A 22456-nucleotide genomic window follows, 5' to 3' on the forward strand; every position below is an offset into this window, starting at 1 on the left:
CAAAGAGGCCACAGTCAAAAAAATAAAAGGGATGCCGTTCCCCGTGAGGTTTTAGAAATTTGAATATATTAGAGCTTTTCTTTTCCATTGTCTTTTAACCCTTGTGCTATCCTAGGCACTTTAAGGTTGGGTCATTTAGACCCACTAGACAGTGCTCTGAACCTTTTTTCTTCAATGATTTGTGAACCTCACTGGTGTCCATATATAACATGAAATCTTTCCACCTTTATCATGGTAGGGAGAACACGTCAATGTAAGTGTGGGGTCATTTAAGATAGCATAAGGGTTATAGGTGTTTACATTTAATTTCCTTTTTCAATGCTGCTATTATTTATGAAGGTGGTTTACATGAAGGATTACACAGATGGTAAACATACCCTCAACTGATGTCAGGGGATTAGTGATGAGAGGGTTTATCCCGCACACTCGTGTTTGTGTTAGTCATTTACTCCAGTCACCTGTAGATGAATCAGAGGACTGTGCACTTTGAATACCAGTGAGGAAGGTAAGAATAACTCTTACAAAATACAAGAAACTGTGGACTTAATTTTTAAACCTAAGGCTCCTTATTGTTCTGTTGCAGGATATTTGTTGGTGCGCTTTGGTAATGATGAACATTGTAGAGGACGTCCCGTTTCAGACCCCTGTGGGTCCACTGGGGGCTGAAGTACAGCTGGTGACTGCCCCAGAGATTGCTGTTCCAGACTGTCACCAAATTATGCAAGACACCCAGGTTACTTACTTTTAAGGGAGATTTCTGTTTCATATGTGATCTTGATTTAAAAATGTAATTCATAAAATCCATTGTCAATTTCATATTTCCTGTTAGTGTTTTGGTTGTCAAAATAGAAGAAAATGTTTTTAATTACTTTAGAATCTTATTAGAATGTTAAAAATGTAAGATCCCCCCCCCCCTTTTTTTAATGACTAGATTTCTAAAGATTGCTTTTATAATTCAGAAAAATATTTTTTTTCTGTGACACAAATGATAAAATGTTTGAATTAAGATTAAATTCCCCCTGGAATTTTGTAGTTAAGCCAAGATGTCAGCAAACATGTCTCCCACAAAAACTTCTGAACTAAATGAAAGGGAAATATATCCATGTGAGCCCAAATTTGTATTCAAACATGTCAAGAAAGTAAGTTTTATTATTATAAACTCTTTCTGGTGTCATGTTTATCTTTCAGTATGAATTCAACTTGGAGAGATGGATTCTTTGCGATCAGCAACCGGCCTGTCAAGCTCCATCCTGCCCACCGTTTTGGATGATGTTCAGCAACCCTAAAGGAAGCTGCCTTCTCGGTCACAGGACCAGCAATGCCTGGGCCCCCAGGCCTCGGCCCCGCAGCCACAGCCTGAGCTCTGCAGACACCCACCGGCTGTACCATCACAACGTCAAATTCCCTGAATACGACTCTGATTATGAGGATGGTTACTATGACGACAAAGGAAGCTCTGCAGAGGCAGCGCATCTTCAGTTTGACATTAAAGAGCGACCTCGAAGTGCTGCACCCAGAGATCCCCTATCCAGAGTTAAAGACATGCACTATCAACGTTCATCTCCGACCCTCACGGGTCATAGGGCGACTTCTTCTCTCCCAGACTGCAGACAACCCCTGCGTGCTTTAGAGCAGCACCGGTCCAAGCAGGCTAGTCCCCTTTCCGAGAGGCTTAAGAACGGCAAGAAGAGGCAGTGCTCTGTGGGTAGAAGGCACTCCCAAAACACACCGCCTGCTCAGGCTTTACCAAAGACGCAGCGGCGCCCCTCCTCTGCTGGGCCTGTAGTCACAAACCGCAGAAAAAAGGTCAGTGGCTGAAAAAAATGCAACCCTCCATTATTCACAACTTTTTTTTTAATGGTGAACTTCTTCTTAGGCTCTAACAACTCACAGCGCACGGGGAGTTTTCTTTGACTCTGCAGCTGAGCTGCTGATGGCACTTAGTAAGGAGGAGCGAGAATTATTGGAAACCATCACTGATAAGGGATACCCTTTACGCACAGCCATTCTGGCTCTCCAAAAGACCGGCTATCGGACCCCAGAAAAGGTAGGCACCCTTACTGGGTTTTCTGCACTAAACTGTTGTGTATGCAGTCGGCTTTGTAGTACCAGCGTTTTACATTTGAATTCCTCTAGGTCCTCAAATACCTGGTTGCTAGTGACCATCTGTGTCAGCTGGGTTATGACGAAGCACAGGTGGAGGAAGCACTCGAGATGTTTCAGAACTGTGAAAGCAAGGTGATCCCAGCAAGTTTTTTGACTACATCGAAATGTTTTGCATGCTATTCCTCTAATTAATGACGATTGAAATTATGTTTTTTAGGCAGCTGAATTTCTTCGACTGTTGACACAGTTTAATGAGATGGGCTTCCAACAAAGTGCAATCAAAGAGGTGCTGCTTGTGCATGAAAACCATCGTGAGCGGGCTCTAGAGGAACTCATGACGCGCATGGCTTAAAGAGACATCTGCTCAAGGAAGATAATGGAGTACAAACACTGCCTTCTGACCAACTTGGCATTAAAAATACATATGTACACAAAAAAAAATCATTTAGGATTCTACTTCCATATTTAAGTTTATTTACAGTTTTAAAAAGAAAAAAAAAAGACTCAACAGGTTTTTGTAGTTGAGCGGTCATTCCAGCTCAAATATTGTCCTGGTGCTTTTTAGAACTTCTGTAGTGAAAAAACTGTGTGGCAAGCATTTTATTCTTTAAGAACTTTAAGAAAAAAAAGCCATAGCCAATTCATTTAAGCAGACAGAGAAATATATACACATTTGGGGGAAAAAAAAACTCTTTCTACAGCAGAAACCCTCAAAATTTGTATTTTAAAAGAAAAGAAGTTTAGAAAAAATTCAAACAATATCTTAACAATTTCTTAAAATTTTTACATCAGAATTCAGTTTTGTCCTCTACATCACACTACTTGGATGAACAACGGCTCCTTAGAACCATCACTGATGGCTGACGGTGGAATTCAGCAGTCCTGTCATCACATTTGATTTAGAAGCTTTTGTGAGGTCTTTCTGCAAAGAGAAGGCAGTTTAAAACCCGTCAGTGAAGCGATCAACGTATGTACCTGTGTGGTTATTATAGTATAGAAAAATAATAGCACTGTTTTTTATGTTTAACACTAATATCCCACCCCCAATTCAGATTTGTAGGTAATGTGATAGGATTGTCCTCTAAATGTGCAATCTGCTATGTTTTCTTTCTAAATATTTGTATTGATTAAATGATGCATGTTTATGCTGCTTTTTAGGGATGCATCTGTCGATTAAAAAAAAAAAAGTGAAACGTTTAATAACTTCAAAATAAAACACTAAAAGATGGTCTTTTGTCAGTTCATTTATCAGACAACAGTTGACCTTTAGTGGCTGTAAAAATACTATTGATAAAGTAGAAAAACAGAAGCCACAAAAAGGTGAGACTAAGGAAGTGCTTCCTCTTGCCTTTCCAAAGATATAAAACTTAAATCAAAGTTGACTTTCTGTAGTTAAGGACTAGACATAGGTAAAACCCCATTTACCGCAAATTCCGAATAGGAGCCAGCAATAGAATTAAAGGTGAAGGTGTGATCTTGAGTATCCTGAGACCTTGGTGTGCCTATTGGAGTGTTTCTGTTAAGGTGGGAGATGTTCTCCTTGTTTCGGTCTAGTGCGCGGGGTGTCCTTCCTTGTCCGGGGATCCGAAGGCTGTTCGCCTACAATGAGACCAAGTCCAGTCACGAGACATTGTATTTCTAAACTATAATGTAATCTTTAATGACAGAACTATGACATAAAACTTAGCCTAAGCACTCATTCTCAAGTCGTTTAACCAGTAGCTTTTCCATATTCAATTATCCAACAGGAAATTAAATCCTCTTATTCTTTAAATAGAAACTGATCTTAAAGAGGGAGCTTGATGTCTGGATTAGCCTTCAGCAGCACAAATGTGAGACAAACCCAACCCGCAGAGAACATACTTTGCTGGCAGACAGCGGCGGTTTCTGCATTGAGGCGTGGCATGTGGTTCCACCGAGGCCTGAATTAAGAAAGCTGTTTGGAGTGGAAATGGTGGAGATACCTGTGAACTACATATACAGAACAGAGGAAAACAAGTTACCTGTCATGTTTGACACTTTATTTATATTAGTACAATAAGTCAGACAAATAAATCCTACCTTTTTCACTTTTCCAGGTGTAGTAGGCCCCCCCAGCCGTCGTTTAGACGGTGTTCTCACAGATGTTCCATACAGCATGTCCTCTTGTGTTTGCTTTGTTTTCTTCAGTTGCTACATCATGTCAAAATCCAATAAAAAAAAAAAAAAGTCAAATAATGCCGAATGGAAACAGACGTTTTAATAAATAAAATAACATTTCATACTCTTTCAAGTTTCTCCCTCTCCTTTTCCTCATGGTGTTGAATCCATTGCTGCTGCACATAATCAAGAAATTTCTGTCCATTAACCAGAAAATCCCTGCCATGTTCTTGCTCCCATGCATCAATCTGGACCTTCAGGCTCCTCTCCAGCTAAAAAAACAAAAACATAAAAAACAAAAAACAAATTGCTAATGGTTGGTTTTGAGATTTTCTTAATGGCTGTTAAATTTGAGCCCAAAAGTGTTTGTATCGCCACCTTGTGGCCAGAAGCAGTAGTACATCAAAGACCTTACTGCTTTTCCCAGTCGTTTACAAAAGTAAAGGTGGTTCATGTATTTATTAAATAGATCAGAAACTCACCTTGGGCAAGCTTTTCTGTAGATCAGTTCTTTGCTTTTCTTCTTTCAAAAGGTTTCCTCCCCTGTTGTTGAATCTTGAAGGATCGTTGGCCTTTTTCTGAAATGAGAATCGTTTGATTATCAACAGATCAAGCACACAGTCTACCTCCACATCCTTATCAGATGACTACTCACATCAAGCTCCAGGTAAAGGTTCCAGTTATCGTGCCACTTCATGACACCCTCAAAGAGTTCCTTGTGATCGTCGTAGTACCTCTTCAGCTCGCCAACCTCAGCTTCGTGTAGGTTGAGGAGGTCTTCGGTGAAACTGTCTGTAAAAAATTATTTCAGTGGCTTCTCTCTCCCTCTCTTTTTTTTTAAATTAGTCCATTTATTCAGTATGAGAGCTGATTATTGAAGATTTGTTACCATCGTAGTATGGAGCAAAAGCTTCCTGCTGTTCCTGGCTGTAGAAGCAACTTTTCCACAAGGAAGCAATCTCTGTTCTTATATTCTCTGTGAAGCTTTTCAAGCTCTGCTTTTTCAGCACTTCCAGACGCTGGACCTCTGCTTGAAGCTGTACATGGGACGAAAAAAAGAAAATATTAACCATGCTAAAGGGTTAAGGCCTGGTCAAACCTCCCCAAGTGATTCTTTAACATTTGAAAGTGGCTAGTATCATAATTAATCGTGAGAAAGGTCATACTGCTTCAATGTTTTTCTTCTTTGACTTCAGCATATGTTCAGAGAAGGCATCCCTCTCCTCTTGAGGGATCTGGAGTCTTTCCCACAGCTCCTGGATCTGTCTGCGGTAACCTGAACAGAGTAACTCGTTCTTGGCTTTGCGTTCTTCCAGCTAAAAAGAGAAAGAAATGCCAACATCCAAATCTGAACTTATTCATTAAAATAAAGTCAAAGATTTAGTAAACGTACCTGCCCAAGAAGCAGCTTAAGAGCAGCAATGTTGTCATTGGAGAGACAAAAAGCGTCCTCGTCCTCACATATCACATCAGTTTCAAAGCTCGTCTCTGGGATTTGTTCCAGATCATCCATGCACACAACTATTTCCTTCTTGATGCTCACAAATTCATCACGGCGGCGCTCCTGGAATTGTAAATTTCATATAAAAAAAAATTAAAGAAAAAAGTGAATATGAACTAATTTTGGAAAAATGTAATAGACGATCATCACCTTTTCTTTAGTCAGGTCATTAAGATAGGCCTTATAAGTTTCCAGCTGATCCAATGATGGGACAGAAGAATGGTTAATGAAAAAAGGGGTGGTGCACATAATTTCACACAGCTCCTGATCTTTGGAAATGAGTCCTCTCAGCTCCTCCATTCGCTGCTTCTTGTGCTCCTTCATCACCTCAAGACGAGTGCGGCTGTTTTTCTCTAGCTGCAACATGGTGCAGCCATCTTCCTCCTTGGAAAAAATAAAACAAGACCACAATACTTCTATTTAAACATGGAATATATATATATATATATATATATATATATATATATATATATATATATATAGCGAAACGATAAAACTAATCAGCAATTTTTGGTTAATAATACACCAGCTGGATAGTTAAAATAGTAAGTGTTCATACTAATCTCCAACCTTTTTACAAAAAGCACATTGAATGGTTAGGGTTAATCAAAGAGGATTCTTCTTTTGTTTTGTTTTTTTATAAAAAAATTTCCTTTTTATGCCTAAGGTTTATTAGTAATTTATTTTAAAAATACAAGTTTTTCTTATTTTAAAACAGTAAACAAGTACCTCAAACGGTGGAAGCTGGAGTTCTGCACACAAACTGCTGAGTTCTTTGCGACAGACCTCAATGCTTTCCGTCAGTCGTTTTTTCAGCTCCGCTTCCTCAGCGATCATCAAGTCCAGCAAACCCTGCGGGCAACGAGAACCACCCCAACAACATTAGGCCACTGCGTAAAGGCAAAATATATACTCAACGTAATTGATCATAAAGGCAATTTTGGGCGAACCTTGATGTGTTTGTGAACATCATTGGTTCTTTGGATCCGCTGCTCTTCTGGAATCCCGATTTCTTCCCAAATCTCCTGGAGCTTGACCATTGCCCTGTTGAAGTAGGCAACGGACTCCGCTGCGTGCACCTCACTGCAACAAGCGGCCGATTTAATTAAAGGCGTATAATTTGAAATATTCAGTATAATAAAGTGAGCAAAAATCGATTGCCATTTACCATTGAAAATAGTTTAAATATATGCACAAAAACGAACGATATTAGCCTAAATTAGCGCAAGCTAACTTAAGCTACATGCTAGCTTTATTTCAAACTGTCATTTGTGAATCGATATCATTTTAATTCATGTCCGACCATGAAACAAAAACAAACATATTGGCGTTATTATCAACTCTTTATATCATCCGAAATTTGCAGCAGTGTCTTAAACTGTCAAACACAAGTTATCGTCGTACCCCGAAACCAACACAACAGCACATATTAAATAAAACAAAAAAAATATTGTAGACTTACCTCACTCTCATCGCCTCCAAAGGTATCAGACACTAACCAAAAATAACCCACTACAACAATGGGAATTGCTTTACCAATAAATAAATTAAAAACCCCACTGTGTATATCAACGAAGCAACAGAAGCTGTCCGACTAGCCGTTCGTTTGTCGTCTGGATTTGAATTTTGCACTTAAACAACACTCGGGCGCTGATTGGTCGAGGAAATTGACGTCGATGGAAATTTCCTTCCGCTCTGCTCATCCTCTCCCACTGCGCAGGCGTGTTTGGGTAAAGAATTCTAATAATGTTGAAGGCTGTCGATACTGTCTGGTATCTGGAAGGGAGGAACACCTATCCAGAAAGTTTTGTTAAGTCCATTTACTTAATTCAAAACGTTGGCTTTTAAATATATTAAACATGGGTGGTGCCAGATATATTAATCTTTATTATTTAGTTAAATAGCAAACAGTTGAAGGTTTACATGATTACGAATGCTCCCCTCCGTCTAAAAATGGTGAAAGGTCAATCACTAATACTTCTCTTCGGAAACTTCCTTTTTTGTTGTACTTGTTTTCCATACTGTATTACCTCATTTGAACAACAGAGGGCGGAGTAAAAGGCCTCGATGTAGAAAAATATCTATAAATGTACTCAAACAGTATAAAATTTGAGACAATACTTGTTTCCTGAAAAATTACGTCAGTATTTTTGAATGTTAAAACAACATTGTGATGAGCAAAAACCTACCAAATCACTCCACATATTATAATTGATATGTATATCTCATAAAAATGACGTTGCCATTTTTTTCATTAGAGTTTAAAAAACATTTTAAAAACCAAAAAATGTTTTGGATTATCTATCAATTATTTGATCCAGTGGGCTTTACATGGTTCAATGAACAATTAATGTCCGGAAAACAGAGTTTTGTTTATTCCTTGTCCTTCAGGTCTCATGTCATCACTAAACCAAGGAACAACTTTGACTTCCTGTTTGAGGCCCATAAAAAAAAACGAAACTAGAGCCAGGTCAATTCACCTGGTAACCACTTGGTGACTGTTTAGAAATATAAATTGGATACTAATGAACTCAAATAGAAAACTGTCAAAACCAACCAAAACAAACATGCAGTTTAAATTCAAACACTTATTTTTTTTCTATAAAGTCATATGTTATATTATATATATATAATATTATATGTATATGATTTCTAACTAAACAATAATAAAAAAAAAATTTTTAACTTGTCCTGTCCAACAGCTAGGCAAACAGATGAGAGCTGAGGGCCTCTTGTGTTGGACATATTTTATTTTAACAAGAGGGGTTATTCATCTTCAGACAAACCAAAGGTATGTCTGAATAAACCCCTTTTGTAATTGAGGCCAAACTTTATTAATTTCAATCATGTTTGAAAATCTTTGGTGTTGGACCGGATGGAAAAGGAAAGAGGGGAAGAAGAGAGAGGGACGCCAGAGAGAGGGGGGGGGTAGGAGGGTGATAACCGGAGGGGAAAGGGGGCAAGACCATGAAGCAGCACAGAGCAGACAGGCCCACCGGCTGCCCATCGCCACGGCACGGCTCAAATGCAGCACAAAAAGGGCGGGGCCCGTTCACACACACCCAAACACCACCAACACACCCGCCAGCCGCAAAAATGTCCACATGTCAACATGCAGACAAAACAGATAGTGTTCACGAACGCATACCTATGCCTTTAAACCAACTAGTGTGAAATCTTTCATTCATTCAATCATGCAAACTATTAGTGCAAAGGTGAGCTAACACCTGTGCTCAGGTGAGTGTTTATGTTCTTCTAAAATGGATGGTGGAATGTGAAAAGAAGGAGGAGGAGCGCCCAGCCACCCCCACACCCATACCCCCGCCGCAGCAGCGGCAGCCGGAATTCCCCCAACGCCACACGGGAACAGGCAGGGAACAACCGCCCCCCGGGCGACCAAGACCGCCACCCAGGCCATGGCCAGCAGGACCGCCGCGAGGCCCCCAGAGCCAGAGAGCAGGGAGGCGCAGAGGGAAAGAGAGCGCCGCCCCAGCCCAGCCAGGAAAGCAGCCCCCCGCCGCGCCGGAGGAGCCCAACGCAGGGCCCCACCGGAGAGGGACGCCCACAGCCCCAGCCCCATTCCAACCGATAGTTAATGCGAATTTCTAATCAGCCAATTACATGCCTGCAACTCAGTGCATTTAGGCATGTAGACATGATCTAGATCAGGGGTGTCAAACTCATTTTCACCGAGGGCCACATCAACATAGTGGTTGTCCACAAAGGGCCAGATATAACTTATACATGTAACTAAATGTAATGAAAAATAAACGTAACTGCTCCTTAATGTTGAATAACTCATTTATTTATTTATTATAACTTTTTAAAGTGACAATTACAGTTGCATAGAAAACATATGTTTGCTTGTTACCCTAGCATAAATCCTTTTACATTTGATTCTGTCAGGTTAGGTTATATGTGTTTAAGTCATAATGTATAGTTGCCCAACCCGATATTTCAAGTCCAATTCCCCCTATATATGAATGAATACACACCAATTTTTATTATTTTTTATTTTAAGAAATTAAAAACTTTTATGCTCATGCGGGCTCGCCACATTTGGCCCGGGGGCCTTGAGTTTGACACATGTGGTCTAGATGATCTGCTGCAGTTCAAACTGAGCATCAGAATGAGGAAGAAAGATGACTGAAGAGACTTTGAACGTGGCGTGGTCGTCTGTGCCAGACAGGCTGGTCTGAGTATTTCAGAAACTGCTGATCTACTTGAATTTTTAAGCAAAACCATCTCTAGGGTTTACAGAGAAGGCTCTGAAAAAGAGAAAATATCCATTGAGCAGCATTTCTGTGGGCTGAAATACCTTTTTGATGCCAAAGATCAAAGGAGAATGTGCAGACTAGTTCCAGCCACTTTATTAGGCACACCTTCCAACTGATAGTTAATGCGAATTTCTAATCAGCCAATTACATGCCTGCAACTCAGTGCATTAATCCGTGCTAATGAAAGTGCATCAGTGCTAATAAAAAGAAAGGCTACAGTAACTCAGATAACCACTGGTTACAACCGAGGTCTGGAGAAAAGCATCTCTGAACGCACGACATGTCCAACCTTGACGCAGATGGGCTACTGCGGCAGGAGACCACACCGGGTGGCACTTCCGTCAGCTAAGAACAAGAAGCTGAGGCTACAATTAACACAGGCTAAACTGAACAGTAGAAGATTGGAAAAATGTCTGATGAGTGTCTATTGATGACTCGCTTAAATTTGGCATCAACAACATGAAAGCATTGATCCATCCTGCTTTGTATCTATGGTTCAGGCTGCTGGTGGTGTAATAGTGTTGGGCATATTTTCTTGGAACACTTTGGGCCCCTTAGTACCAGTAGAGCATGGTTCCAACGCCATAGCCTACCTGAGTATTGTTGGTGACCATGGCCATCCCTTTATGTCCGCAGTGTACCATCTTCGGATGACCATTTCCAGCATGATAAGACACCATGCCATAAGGCTGGAATCATCTCAGACTGGTTTCTTCAACATGTTAATGAGTTCACTGGACTCAAATGGCCTCTACAGTCACCAGATCTGGATGTGCAGCTGACAAATCTGCATCAACTGTGTGATGCTATCATGTCAATATTGACCAAACTCTCTGTGGAATGTTTCCAGTACCTTGTTAAATCTGTGCCACCAAGAATTAAGAAAGTTCTGAAGGCTAAAGGGGGTCCAACCTGGTACTAGTTGTTCCTAAAAAAGTAGCCAGTGAGTGTATATGGGCTGCACAGTATGTACAGTGCATAAGTTGCAGTGGTAGGACAGTTGACCTCTGATAGGAAGATTTCAGGCTTAATTCCCTCCTTGCCTTCCATGTGTCAAAGTGTACTTAGGGAAGACTTTAAACCCCACATTGCCTCTGGTGGTTACACTTGAAACAGTCAATGCAATAATATAAAGATTCCCCTGAACTATAATGATGTTAGAGATGTCACTTGGCTTATTGGTTAACAAAAGATTCTGTCAATTTAGCTAGAATTCATGTATGGGTTTTGATAAGACAGACATATGATAAATAAATGAATGAAAGATCACCATCTACTTTTTTAATAAAATGATTTTAAGCTACCCAGTTATATTATAAAATATTACATACAAAGTATGAAAAATTACACCTCATAATTTTATTGCCATAATTCTCATAGCAGAGACTTATTTATTGTGCATTTATTCACAGTTTCCAATAATTTATCTCTGTCAAGAAGTAGCTTATTAATATTGTCAATGAAAAGAAATTGCAAAAGCATGAATTTATTAGAATGTGTCACAAAACAGGCAGAATGGTTCCAATTGCAGCAGGTTTCAGGGTCGATAACGAGCATGAGAACAATAGAGAAACAATGAGAATATGAAGAAGCTTTATTATTACAGACTCAAGGTCCATTTGCCACAATAAACACAAAACAAATAAAGACTTAAGAATAAAAAAAATTGTATAAGTTTAAAAAAATGACATGAAACTATAAAAAATAGTCAGGAACAAGACAAAAGTCCGGCAGGTGGCAAGTAAACAGACTCAAAGACAAAACAGGGTCAGGAAAGCAGGAGATACGGTCCTGGTATAACACCCGGTAATGCAGGACGACTGGCACAAACAATACTTCACACTTGAGGCTCAGTACATTGCTTAAATATACTGCAAGTGATTGCACATGAGAGTCAAGTGTGCGGCATCCAGAAACTGTGCACTGGGGTTGCTGGGGGATGTAGTGTGGAGATGGTTCCTGCTGATAACCAGAGGGGGAGACAGAGCTCTGACTTCTGACAGAATGCACTGTTTCTGCTGCTGGCACGTCTGTTTAACCAATGTCCAATTTGACAAATTTGACTCCCTTTTTTCTTTTTTCTTTCCCTCAAAATGAAGTAAAGTTTAGAGAAAGTTCACTGAATATCAATAAGAAGAAATAAACAGTTTTCACCAGATTATTCTGAAAGATGCACAGATTTAAATCTAAATACTGAAAGCAGACATGTTAAAGGTTATACCTGGTTTTATTACTTGATGTCACAGCGGTTACTTAGCTACGAAAGCACCTTATATGAAGACATTGAGTGTTAGATTTAAGTCACTTACAACTTTGTCCGATTGAGTCAGTTGTACAATTTTGAAGTTGGCAACAAAAGTTTTTCCTCAAAATTTGAATTGAAAACTACTGAAGACAATGGAGAAAGAGACCAAGAAGGATACAAAACATCATCCTGAGACGGCTAAAAATCATCCAAGTGAGTGAAAGTTTTGTAGGAAGCAATCCGTTGTGGCAATGTAAGTATGCAAAATTTGGATTCGTGTTAATATCTTTTATTTGCAGTTGTCTTTTATTCCAAATATGTTTGTCATTTACCAGTTATTATTTGTTTTAATTTGCTCTAAAAATAAATTTATTAAATTATGTGTATATCTTAATAATAACACAATAAATTCATTTGCTTTATATGCTATAGCTAAAGAAAATGTGATTACACTTGTATTTATATATTCTTTGCTAATGTGAAGACAAAACGTGAGTTTTTGATAGGTGTAGTAAAAGGCTTCAGGGAATGAAACTTTGTTAACCAGCATGTGCGACTGTGGGTTCTGAGGTGGTGCATTGTGGGAAGTTATTATTGAAATTATTGAAAAACTTGTTTTTATTCAATTACATGATTTTTTAAATGAACATAATGTTCTTGAAAAGTGTCAGTCTGGTTTTAGGACAAATCACAGTACTGAGACGGCCCTTTTAAAAATTTTAAATGATCTCAGACATAATTATGACTCGCAGAAACTTTCTGTTCTGGTGCTGCTGGATCTGAGTGCCGCCTTTGATACAGTGGATCACCAGATTTTAATTGACAGACTTAGGAGTCGGGTCGGCGTCTCAGGAACTGATCTTAACTGGTTTCACTCCTATCTCACAGATAGACACTTTTTTGTAAGTATGGATACTCGGTCCTCAGGAGTCCATGAAATAGGTTGTGGGGTTCCCCAGGGTTCAATCTTGGGTCCAATACTTTTTAACTTGTATATGTTGCCTCTTGGGGATGTCATCAGGAGACACGGCGTTGACTTTCACAGCTATGCTGATGATACACAGCTTTACATCGCCGTGTCTCCTGATGACCTTGAACCTGTCAACACTCTTTTAAACTGCATTTTAGATATAAAGCTGTGGATGGCAGAAAACTTCTTGCAGCTCAACCAGGACAAAACTGAAGTTTTAATCATTGGTCCTGAAGACAAGAGAGAGATGATTTTAGCCAAACTTAGGAATTTTAAATCTTCTCAGTGTGTGAGAAACCTGGGCGTTCTTTTTGACTCTGAGCTGAATTTTACTCTTCACATCAGAAACATTGTGAAAATAGGATTTTATCATCTCAAAAACATTGCCAGAGTCCGCCCGTTCCTCTCTCTTGCCAACACAGAGGTGCTAATGCATGCTTTTATTTTTAGTCGTTTAGATTACTGTAATGCCCTGCTCTCTGGTTTACCCAAAAAGTCGATCTCAAATCTACAACTTCTACAGAACTCAGCGGCACGAGTTCTGACGAGAACCAGAGGGCGGGAACACATTACACCGGTTTTAAAATCGCTGCATTGGCTCCCTGTGCGTTTCAGGATTGATTTTAAAGTTCTTTTAATGGTTTATAAATGTTTTTATGGTCTTGGGCCCTCTTATTTAAATGATATTATTTTAAAATACGAACCCTCGCGGACCCTGAGGTCCTCTGGCACTGGCCTCTTAGTTGTCCCTATGGTAAGGACCAAGACACATGGTGAGGCTTCGTTCTGCCATTATGGTCCTCGCCTGTGGAACAGCCTGCCGGAGAACCTCAGGGCCGCAGAGACTGTAGAGGTTTTTAAGAAGAGGCTCAAGACCCACCTTTTTAGTCTGGCTTTTATATGACTTTGATCATTCCTTATGTCTTTTATTATTCATCTATTTATTAATTGAGGTATTTATTTACATATTTATTTATTTATTTATTTATCTATTTATTTATTTTCTTGTAAGGACTATTATTATCTTTGTTTCTAATATGCAATTCTTTTTATTGTTATTTTACCAATGATACTTAGGTTATGTTTTAATCACTGACGTTTTTTATTTTTTAATTACTAACATTCTTATATCTTATTTTATTTTTTATCTTTTTCTATTTTTATTGTTGTTATTTTATGATCATTTTTATTTTTTATTCTGATGTTTTTTACTCCAGTGTTTCCTCTGGGGGATCCATCGTTCTTGGGCACCACCAGCTTGACCTGTAGGGCGTGCCGTTGCTGTGGTGCCCGTTCTGGTTGGGCGGGCTGGGGTCCCACTCTGTGGTCTAATAGCCATGGATGGGGCCCTGGGCTGCCCTGTGTTGGGCGGGCGCTGCGGTAATGGCCCCTGTGGTCCGGCTGGGCCTTGGAATGAATGGATCCCCATGATATCGTTTCCTCACAGCAGTACCAAGCCAGACCTTCTTCAACTGCAGTTATTTGTTTCCGTTCACTGTTCTACTGGGGTAACTGGGTGGGTGGGGATGGGGGCGGGGGGTGGTGAGGGAGGGGTACCTTCTTTGTGGGATTGTCCTTTGTTTTCTGTTTTGAACAACTTTCATTTTTTATGACTGTTTTATCTGTTTTTATGTTAAGCGCTTTGTGTTTTTAACCAAAATGAAAGGCGCTATATAAATAAATAAAGTTTGAGTTTGAGTTTAAGTGATGTTTTGTTCTTTTTGGGGCGTTTTCTATGTTGTGATTGTTGAGCCTTACATTAGTATTGGTTGTGTCTTTGCTTGTTTTTGTGATTTTGATATTTGTTGTTGGTGGGTTTCTCTGAATCTCATCACAATGGTTTCAATGGCTTTTGAATTACAACATGTTCTTATGGTTTCTTCTGCGGCTAATAGTTGTTGATACTTTGTGACTCCTGATATTGATTGCTGCTGGTTCTGCAGTGTATGGCAGGAGTCAGCCTTACAGGATATGTCGTTATTCTCTCGCTACTCTTCAGTCCTCAAAAGATTAAATTATCCAGACTATCCAGTGATTTGGATTTTAATGTAATTTAGACACATGCTCACCACATTTATTTTATAAATCTCCCTTATGTAGCTTTTCCTGCCATTTTTTAAATGACATATCTTTCAAGCACAATGCATTGTGATCTATATTTGCTTCTCTATTGAGTGTCCATGCACATGGGTTTTTGGAGAGACTTCTGGAAAATTTCCAGGGCACTGGATTTTGGAATCGAGAATTGGACACCTAAACCAAAGGTGCATTTATCAGGTTGGTTGAAGAAGAAAAAAATCTTTTAGTTTGTATTTGTAGACTGGGAAAAATGTGAAAAGAAACAAATGCTATTATCATGGTGTTATTTAGTCATAAGGAAGATACAATTTTGATGGGTTTTAAAAATACTTCTTTCTGTTTTACAATAAATTTGACCTCTCTTCATATTTATTTAGGATACGGCTTTTTTACAAAAACCACTGTACTTTTTGATATTAATATAGAAACAAAAGATCATTTGTTTTATGAATGTCAAAATTTCAAATATCAAAAGTTTTTGGGCATTTTTACTGTCCATGTTTATGCAGAATTAGGAAAACATCAAATACTTTTATAAAGAAATCACAGCTGATACGTTATTTAATTCAGTTCTTAATGTTTTATTAATACTTGGAAAATTTAATATTCACAAGAACATGTTTTTCAAAATCAAACCACCATGTAATATGTCTCATGAGGAAATTTGCTTTTATTTTATCTTACTTAAATTAATTAAAAAAGGTGGCTGGACAGCCCTGTTGGTTAAGCACAGTACTGGCACATGGGAAATCAGGGTAAGTTTCCTAGGGGCTCAATGAATTTAAACAGTGTTGGTCCTTGGGGAAGATCCTTCACGCTGCTGTCTAACTGTGTAGCCACAAGGGGGCCCAAGTCTGGGTCTCCCTGTGCAGATCCCAGTCGGATAAATGACAGTGTTGTATTTGTATCAGGAAGGGCATCCAGCGTAAATCTGCCAAACTACCTGTGTGAGAAGTTGATTCAATGTGGCGACCCCTGAAGGGATGTGCTGAAAGGTGCGCAACAATTTAAATTCATGAAAAGTAAAAATGGAATACCACTTTCCACTTTTGTTGATCAGTTATACCATAACTACGGTTGCCCTGAAGTGGAAATCACATTAACAAATCACCCGACCCAAAAAACTTTTTAAAGACTGTAACGACAATTGAAAAACCAAAATGAATAAATAAAAACCAACATTACATTTGAGAAAACAAAACAAAATTCCAGTAATCAAACTGTAAAAAACAAAACAAAAGTTTTCAGTTGAAATGATAGACAAACGTTGTCATCCAATCAGTCATGTCCCATAGTATCTACCTTTTACGGTTTCTTTTTGAGTTTTGTTTTTCAACATTTCATTTTCATTTTTGTTACTTACTTTTGCCTTCTGAAAATTTTTTTCTTCTTTTTTTTTTTGGAAACTGGAAGAGGTAGGTACTATGGGATATCTCTGATTAGTCCATCGGTAGACGTTGATGTCTGCAGCCAGGTCCTCTTGTAATTTCTCCATCTGACTTTTTTCTGACACATACTGCCAATAAGTTTTGTTATTGAACAAATTTACTTTTTGTAATGACTTACAATAGCAATGTTTGCGACTATTAATGTTGAGTTGAACATATAAAAACAACGTTTTTAGTTATTAAAGTCAAACTTATTTGGGTTAACAGAAATGATGAAAGTTGTCAGTTTAATACTATAATTTTGTTTCCTGAATGTAGGCACCCGATTTAAGTTAAATATGCTGTAATACAATATGGTTGTTGGTATGCACCTTATTTAAATGTTATGTCCCTGTTGCTTTATTGAAAAGTTTATAAAGGAAAGTTGTGCATAGAGAGAAATAGTTAGGGACATTGCAAATTTTTAATTTTCATAATTTTAAGACTACAATTTGCAGTCATGCTGCCGATTTTTACTGCCCAAAAAATATTTAGACAAACACATTAGAGCACACTAATGTTTTTTTTAATAAGAAGATTTTACTCATTTAGGATATTGTGAAAAAGAACACAAAGTCCTTTTTATTTACATTGTACACACAGAGATCCAAAAATGTCTGAAAAATTGTTATATCCAAATTTACCCAAACAATTTGAGTAAAATTTAAGCAATTTACATAAAAAAAGCAAGTAAAAATGCACCTACAATAAATAAACCCAGAAGAGAAGACTGAGATAATTTGAAAATATAAAAACAGATTTGATGGGGCTTAGTGATTTCAGTGGGACCAAAGACATCATTTGGTTTCAGTGATGAAACTGATGGAGATAGAAATTCCTGAGCACGTCCTCACTGAACTGGTATGTGAGTTTCTTTTTCACTTTTTTAATCTCGCCGGTTTTACCATAATTCCTAAGAGCTCGAGCCATTTTTTGGTAGGTCATCTTCTTGCGATTACCTTTCTGCAAACCCCAATGCGTTGCCAGAGCTTCTTTATGCTTTGTGGAAAACTGAAAAATCCCCTTGTCCTGGTCCACCCACCAGATACTGTCACTCATGAGTCCGTTTTTAAGCAGGTCCAGGAGGAACTGATACAGGCGGATCTTTCTTTTATCTGGAATTTAAAAAATGTTGTTCTTTATAAGTAGATGTAGGCAGTTTCAGAAAGTTTAATGTCAGCAGAAGTGTCACCCACTTGTATCTTTCCTGAAAGAAGTTTGGTGGTGGTCGTCATATTCATCCTCCCCCTCTGAAACCTCCAGTGGGGGGCTGATTGCTCTCTGATGCTCCTCTGAGTAGTAATGCCCAGGTGATGCTGCGGGTAGGTACTGGTAGGACAGGGACGGGGTGTAATACGGAATCTTTAGGGGAAATTCAAAGCATGCCATAACTTTTTTTTGTTTTGCAGTCATTGGCATTTTGACATTTTTGCTTTAAATCTGACAAGTTTCTAAAAGAGGAAGTTGTTCTGCCAAAAAAAGGTTTCTGTGCTTTGCAAAAGCAGCAGCAGCTCATGAGATGGAAAACCTTTTCGTAAATTCCCTGCATGTCTGTCTTCATCATGGACAGTGTTTGAAAAACAAAAAAAAAGAAACGGTCTAACACAAGAGGCCTTCGGCTCATATTTTTTTTCTCAGCTGCTGGACAGGACCAGTATAAAATAAACAGAAATTAGGGATTCAGAAACTAAATGCTTGGACATTTTCCCTTTAGCTGTAGATTCTGTAAATAATAAAATAAATAGCATTTTACTATTTGATTAAAGAGAAAGAAGAACATGTTTTCATTTCTTATTAAACATTTATTTTGCAAAACCCCACATTTGTCTCTTGATTTCTGGGAAGAAATAACTTGGCACTAAAGAATTTAGTTATTTGTGGCCTGTCCAGAAGCAAATCAGTCTCATTTGAAGCAAAATAGCTGGCTTTAGTAAATGTTTTACACCAGTAACGGGTATTACTACTCCCATAGCAATGTAATCACAGCTGTCCTAGTTGTAATACCTATTTAGGCTTTTAAAAAAATAAATGTTAGAAATTAGAATAGGTTTTTTCTCGGCACATTCAGTATCAGAGACTTTAGTCTATTCCTATTGCACCTTGGGGGTCTTTACATGGACTTACTTGCGTTGACAGAGAAAGAGGAGCGATTGGAGGGTCCAGGTGAAGGTGCAGAGGCTCACTGCCGTAGCGGAAGGGTTGTATCAGTTGTTGGGGAGGCACGGCCTGCAGCTCTGTCAGGTGATTCACGGGGGAATTTTCAAAGTCTGACGGCGGAATCCGTTCAGAGGAAAAGCTCCATCTGTGATCTGAAGAGTGAGATGCCTCTAAGCTGTGGAAGAATATCTGAGCTTTTTTTTTTTTAAACAAGGTAAATCCAATCTTTTACCTTCATATATCTCACCAACTCCACCAAGATAGGGGTACAGGTCCACAGGGGGCCGGTAATTCTCAGAGTCATTTGAAATGATTTCCTCTGATGCCTGCTGGAATGAAAAAATTAGGCTGCTTCTGTTTATCATGTACAATTTTTTGTGTAAAATTCACAACTAAATTTGTCTTTCAGACATAAATAAATAATAATGTGTAATAGATACAGATAAGGTCAGTTGGCATATGTTATGTTAAGGGTTGTAAATACTTCAAATCTAACAAATCAGATAACTGAAAAACTCTTCGTGACCCAAAGTCCCAACAAAGTTAACTACAATTCAAAAAACCACACACATCTTTATCAAACACCACAGTCTTCATTCATGAGCCAAAATCTGATACATTGAAACCTATAACTACTTACAGATGTTATGATAAAGCTTTCCATCATGTAAACAAGCTAGCATCAGACTCTCCGCTTCTGAAGCTTGTGATGAAAGTTAACTTTTCCCTGTTGCTTCACTGAGAACAGCGCAACGTCGACTTCAACAGACAAATGGGAACTGAAAGTGAGACATAAGCTAAACTGGACCTCATACAACCAACATTTCTATCATTCAATATGTCCAGCCAACATGTTAGGCTAGTTCCACATTTACATGCATTTCCTGTATTTTCAGTAAGGATGGTGCAAGGTTTTTCTGTTTTTTGTTCTTCCAGTAACCCTGTTGGAAGTGTCAAAACAGTGGAAGGATGATTTTTTTTTCATCTATAGTGCATCCTTCATGTATTATTCATCAACAGCTACAGTGAAGTATGTTCACTTTAACAAAGACAAAGGCGTAAAACCTAAAAAAAAAGTTTTACTTCTTTGTTTTTTGTATCAATCTTGGTCTCCAGAGTTTTAAAAATAAACATCATCAAGCTATAGCTGATTCTTTTTTTAATCCTTCTGTCACAATGCCTTTTACTGTGACAGATTTACATAGAATTTTTTAGAGGGGCTGAAACCAAAAGTGAAGTTTGGAATAGTTCTTGTTCCCTTTTTACTATTCAATAGAGGAAGTTCTGACCATGAGAATGAAACTATGAAAACATGGCTGAAGTGGTCAAAGTGCCAGAGTCTTTGTTAGTTTCAGCAGAAATGTTTAGAGCTTGTCTACAAATGCAGGAATATGGAAAGCAAAGGTGGTGTTTGAAAGGTAAAAGTTCTGTGACATGAGTAGTGGTTAAAATAAGTGAACGTGAGTGATCCATTAAAAGTCAAAGACTTTGTCAACAAATATATAAAGGGCTGTGAATCTAAAACAAATATCAGAAAAACTTTGAATGAGTGGTTAGTTTATCTGGCAAATTGGGTAAAAAAAGAAAGAAAATGAGAGTTTTTTTAGTTTTAGAGGTAGTAAATGAGTACGGTAAATACATTTTAGTAAAATTGTAAACATTTTGGGACTATTATGATTTTTATGTTTTTGTTTTACATGAAACATTTCAAAACGTTCTTTGACCTTATGGTATAAAGCAGATGTTAGCCATAGACAATGATGCAAAAAATATATTTTAACTGGGAATGCTTTCATTGGTTTATGAAACTTTCATTTTGATGTTTTTTAACATGATCTTGTAGCATTTTTGTCATGTTGGAGAATATATGTAAAGAAAATTAAGCTTAAACTGCATTTCTGAGTATTTCTTTATTCAAATAGTTGTAACTTTTGAGCAGATGAAAAAAAACACTGTTGAAAATACCATTGTGTTACATAGAAGCTTCAATGGCAACCCACAAGCTTCTTGCTCTGCTCCATTATGATGCATCCACTTGCAGACAAATAGATCCATGTTTGTCTGCATTTTCCTCGTCTAAACTGGTATCTGACTCTAAACTGTACAGCTGGATAGCTCCAATAGTACTCGAGATTTCTGATGCACCAGTAATGTTAGGTTGGGGGTCTGTGGGGCTGTGAGCTAGAAGGAGAAAGTGTACATAGATGGACAATGGGAGGTGGGGGTATCCACATAATCATGATAAATAGACCACTGGGAATGCTTTTACAATAGATCAAAAGATGATCACAGTGGGACTTTAAAATCAGTGAAAACAGTAGCGCATTAACTTGTAAAGATATCTATAAACGGAAGCTCAGATCTATAGAAAACATTACAAATAATTTGATCATCTATTTTGGCTTAATGATAATTACAAGAATTACAGAAAATAATTATAGATTGTGATTATTTTTTGCAATAAAAAAATACCATCTGTTGTTTGTGACAGCTACAAAGTTTTTATAAACAAATCTGGTCAAATGGTTTAACCCGACCTGCATAATCTAAAGGGATGGACATTTTTTTATTCAGCCTTGGAGGCTCTGTGCTGTTCATTCATTCATTCTCTATTCCGTTTTGTCCCTTTCGGGGTCACGGGGCTGCTGGAGCCTAACCCGGCCACTTGTGGGCGAAGGCGGGGGGGGTCGCCCTGGACAGGTCGCCAGTCTGTCGCAGGGTAGAATGTCCACAATCACACAGCCATTCACTCTCACACTCACACCTATGGACAATTTATAGTTGCCAATTCACCTATGAAGCATGTTTTTTTGGACGGTGGGAGGAAGCCAGAGATCCTGGAGAGAACCCACGCATGCACAGGGAGAACATGCAAACTCCTCACAGAAAGGCCCCCCATCGATGTTATGTTTTTCATGTCCCCCAGCTGGGACTCGAACCAGGGGCCTTCTTGCTGTGAGGCAACTCAGACTCACACTCAGCAAAAATGGAAAAATATTCAATTATTCTTTAAAAACATTAGTGTCATCAGAGGCTCATCAAACAAAAGATGAATCAACACAAAGTTAAACAATAATAACATCTTATTGTCCATAAGTGTGAATGTGAGTGTGTATGGGTTTGTGACTGTGGCCCTGTGACAGACTGGCGACCCGTCCAGGATGCCCCCAGCCTTTGCTCGCAAGTGGCCGGGATAGAGTACGGCAGTCCTGTGACCACGAAATGAAACAAATGGATTAGAAATGAATGAATATCTCATTGTCTTGACATAGCAGTTGCTAAACTATAAAGTGAGCATTCATTATATCAGGATTTGATGTTTTCTATTGTTCAACCAGCTGCCCATTTGTTGCTATAAAATCTGAGGTGTTTGAAAAGTAAGATTTTTAAATTTCTCTTTTAAACTGTGCAGTAAACTAGACAAGTCTGTTTTTTTTTTAAATCTCTGCCAAAATGGAAATGTGCCAGTGCTGTATGATGGTTCTTCTCGATTATATAAACAGTGAAGAGTGAAGGCCGCTGAGCTTTTCATGGTCTATATGATGGCTGTTTCAC

The 22456-nt window shown here is 38.4% G+C and overlaps 3 protein-coding genes across 6 annotated transcripts; 1 reads left to right on the forward strand and 2 right to left on the reverse strand.

The window, feature by feature from the left end:
- Positions 1-289: 289 nt before the first annotated feature.
- Positions 290-3334, forward strand: LOC101163408 (ubiquitin-associated protein 1-like). The gene is made up of 6 exons (XM_004069959.4): positions 290-505; positions 584-733; positions 1189-1806; positions 1877-2047; positions 2137-2238; positions 2324-3334. The coding sequence occupies exons 2-6, from the start codon at positions 608-610 to the stop codon at positions 2456-2458; spliced, it is 1152 nt and encodes a 383-aa protein (XP_004070007.1). The 5' UTR covers positions 290-505; positions 584-607; the 3' UTR covers positions 2459-3334.
- Positions 2571-7383, reverse strand: LOC101163655 (protein regulator of cytokinesis 1). Of its 2 annotated transcripts, none has more exons than XM_023955742.1 (14): positions 7209-7383; positions 6697-6829; positions 6476-6598; positions 5897-6130; positions 5639-5809; positions 5412-5561; positions 5135-5282; positions 4901-5037; positions 4728-4823; positions 4371-4517; positions 4168-4278; positions 3970-4077; positions 3599-3705; positions 2571-3028 (listed from the first exon to the last, which is right to left on the reverse strand). In XM_023955742.1, the coding sequence occupies exons 1-14, from the start codon at positions 7217-7219 to the stop codon at positions 2995-2997; spliced, it is 1710 nt and encodes a 569-aa protein (XP_023811510.1). In that variant the 5' UTR covers positions 7220-7383; the 3' UTR covers positions 2571-2994. The 2 variants fall into 2 exon arrangements, with proteins under 2 accessions (XP_023811510.1, XP_023811509.1); XM_023955741.1 differs by having other exon boundaries at positions 3532-3705; positions 7209-7382.
- An 8494-nt stretch (positions 7384-15877) lies between these two features.
- Positions 15878-19729, reverse strand: LOC101163896 (transcription factor PU.1). 3 transcript variants are annotated; one of them, XM_004069961.4, is made up of 5 exons: positions 19542-19729; positions 19134-19227; positions 18869-19053; positions 17941-18106; positions 15878-17859 (listed from the first exon to the last, which is right to left on the reverse strand). In XM_004069961.4, the coding sequence occupies exons 1-5, from the start codon at positions 19566-19568 to the stop codon at positions 17552-17554; spliced, it is 780 nt and encodes a 259-aa protein (XP_004070009.1). In that variant the 5' UTR covers positions 19569-19729; the 3' UTR covers positions 15878-17551. The 3 variants fall into 3 exon arrangements, with proteins under 3 accessions (XP_004070009.1, XP_011474331.1, XP_011474332.1); XM_011476029.3 differs by having other exon boundaries at positions 19134-19230; positions 19542-19724; XM_011476030.3 differs by having other exon boundaries at positions 17941-18073; positions 19134-19230; positions 19542-19722.
- Between the last annotated feature and the right edge of the window lie 2727 nt (positions 19730-22456).

Source organism: Oryzias latipes, chromosome 6, assembly GCF_002234675.1.
Source record: "Oryzias latipes chromosome 6, ASM223467v1".
Taxonomy (NCBI): Eukaryota; Metazoa; Chordata; class Actinopteri; order Beloniformes; family Adrianichthyidae; genus Oryzias; species Oryzias latipes.